Here is a 2,764-nt window from a genome sequence, read left to right on the forward strand (position 1 = left end):
AAAAGGCCTCACGGTCTCTGGAAGGAGGGGTGTGCCCGAGGGGCTGCGGGGCGCTCCTGCCGCAGGCCCCGTCATCGCCATCGAGGACGAGTGGGATGACATTGACGACTTTGATTTGTCAGGAATTGAAAAGAAGCATTGCAGACTGCCGGGCCCGGCCCCCAAAGGGCAGCGGGTCTCCTGCGTGGCCTCCCAGAGGTCGAGCCCCTGCCCGAACCAGCCGCCTGGCTCTCCTGAGACCGTGGGTGATGACAAGGGGCCTCGCAGCCGCGGCGCTTCAGAGCACGGGGAGACCTCGGCAGAGGCTGAGGAACAGCCCTTATCGCAGCAGTCTCTGATCTGCCTTGAGGATTTAGCTCCCTGCAGCAGTAACAGGGCAGTAACAGTGGATGAGGAGCTCTGGGAGAACTTATGTGCTGACGTGATTTTGGATGATGACAGGGAAGAGGCTCACCCAGGTAACGATTTATTTTGAAGTGCTGGTGAGCTGGAGGAATATCTGTCCGTGTTGGCACACAGAGGGCTTGTGTTTTCAGGAGCTGGAGGGAGCTGCGTGCCGGTACCTGCGGAGCAGTTGTGGGTACATGGGTTTGGTTGGGGTGCCCCCAGACTGTGGCAGTGCAGGACTGTGAATCGCGGAGCGGTGTCGCTGTGGCAACCCCGCTGGTTGCGGGGTAGTGCTGGAGTTGTGAGACTTCCCCTGCAGAAACGAGGAGCAGCAATCCATGGGGTGTTAGAGAAAGAAAAGCACTTCTGAAATTCATACAAAAGAGACTTAAAAACTCATCTGATGCCTAAATGTAATGATGAGAAATGTTAAACCAGAAAAAGAGATCTCTTTCAATCTAAAACAGGCAAAAACTACTTACAGAGCCTCCAACCCTCTATTATGGCCAAAAAGTTCATGACCACCAATCGGGGTCCTCTGCTGGCAGCTCCGAGGTCTCTCGTTTATGGGTCTCACCTGTTACATTTTGAAACCGTTGATCTTTATTTATGAAATTAGTACATTTGTGCGCTGGTTCATGTGAGTTGATGTCCTGTGATGCTGCCTTGACACTAAATGGCGAAAAGATTCATGAACCGTATTTTTCTTCTGGAGAATTTTGTTTCCTTTTCCCCTCTTTCTGTGAAATGGGTTTTAATATTTTAATGACACTGCCCTTACAAGTCACTGTGTGTGCACATTCACCTCTAGCTCCAGAGCAGGGACCGTGCCAGCTGATGAGTCTCTGCTCTTTTAAAGCCACCATTAAATATAACAACAGTTTACTGTAAAACCTCTTGCAGGAGAATGCCCCGCTCTGGTTTTCTCTTCTGACAGGGTCGCTGTGGCAGCCTGTGGAGCATGTCCACTTAAAAGAGGGGGTGTGTGGGTGGTTTGTTTGTTTTTAATGGGTGAGGAAAAGGGAGCAGTAGTAATTTTTTTCAGACTTTTAAAGGACAAGAACGTATTAGTTGAGGGTTTTGAACCCTGGCTGGTCGTTTTTCCCTCTGTTCTGTTGCTTTTCTGTCGATCGCAGGGCGAGGTTCCAGTGCCACCCAACACTATCCCTACGCTCTCTTCCAGCTGCTGCTGGTCACGGTGGTGAGAGCCAGGGGCGAAGCAGCGAGAAGCCCAGGCCCGCAGTGCGGGACGAGGCCGGCACCCCGCCCTTCGCAGTCGCTGAGCTGGACGAGGATGATTTCTTGGATGTTGTGCCCCCCTCCCCTGAGGAGGATCTGCCTGCCTTCTCGCCGTCTGCCACGAGTGTTAGGTAAAACAGCGGTCACGGATGAACCCTCTGATGTCGGGATGGTTGTAAGAAGCAGCCACAAAGACATGGAGCCGGCGCTGGGTGCAGGGCTCGGGAGCTCCGCGCTGGGTCGGTCGCGTCTGTCGCTTGGTCACAAAGTGCTGACAGCTGCTCTTGGTGTGTCAGGAGATGCTCTCTTCCATGGTCAATGGCTAAGGTGGCTTTGCCTTCATGAGAGTGGTTATTTTGTTCCTTTTGTAGTGGGAGGGGAAGAAAAATGATGGAAGCAAGTCTGTACACGGGGGTCTTCCCCAGGATCTCATGCAGTTGTTTCTCTTTAACGTGCCTCTTGCACGCTGCTGTTCTAAAAGCTAAACTCCTCTCACAGAAACCTTTCACTTGCAGCTCTCTGCATTTTAATGCCTTTTTCTTCTGCTCTTAGTAACGTTTTCAAAGACTCTCCGGCTGGGGGAGGCTCCACGGCTGACAGCGCTGCCCCCCGGCCCGGGAGGCCGCCCACAGTGTGGCCTGGTGCTGGAGGTGATCTTGGTGCTAAGGATGCAGGTATGAGACATGCTCTGAAATGGTGTTCTGGGAGTGGTTTGCAGCTAATTGTTCTGGGTATCCCTCGTGAGACGAGAGCACTAACAACCAGTGACCGGTGAGGCCGGGGAAGTGGGGACTGTGTCCCGAACAGGGTTTTCAGGCGCTGCACAGCCTCAGGGGTGACTTGAGGCATGCAAAACCTGTCAGCCTGGGTGTGTTTGGAAATAAGTTTGAAAGAGCTGTGTGGAGGTTTGGAAAATCTGTGGCGGTGGGTTATTAAAAGGGAAGAGCAAAACCTGTGTAGAGGAGGGGAGCTCGTGCACAGAAACAGCTGCTTTATGCAAGCTTTTAAAGGGCTTTTAAAGACACTTGGAAAGGAAATGATTTGGACTTGATTATTGCCGTGTGATATCCCCTGGTACCTACTCTAATAACAACCAGCACCGCCGCCTGCTAAAACAGCTCCTCTCCCAGAGCAAGGC

At 52.5% G+C, this 2,764-nt stretch overlaps 1 protein-coding gene across 1 annotated transcript; it reads left to right on the top strand.

Moving 5' to 3' along the window:
* Positions 1–65: 65 nt before the first annotated feature.
* On the top strand, positions 66–1,761 carry LOC104500308 (Bloom syndrome protein-like; the record flags this gene model as incomplete). The annotated part of the gene is made up of 2 exons (XM_010143931.1): positions 66–458; positions 1,571–1,761. Coding segments are annotated over 2 exons (584 nt in total), but the record flags the coding sequence as incomplete, so codon positions are not given.
* Between the last annotated feature and the right edge of the window lie 1,003 nt (positions 1,762–2,764).

The sequence above is a fragment of the Buceros rhinoceros genome, unplaced genomic scaffold (genome assembly GCF_000710305.1).
Source record: "Buceros rhinoceros silvestris isolate BGI_N320 unplaced genomic scaffold, ASM71030v1 scaffold44809, whole genome shotgun sequence".
NCBI classification, from domain to species: domain Eukaryota; kingdom Metazoa; phylum Chordata; class Aves; order Bucerotiformes; family Bucerotidae; genus Buceros; species Buceros rhinoceros.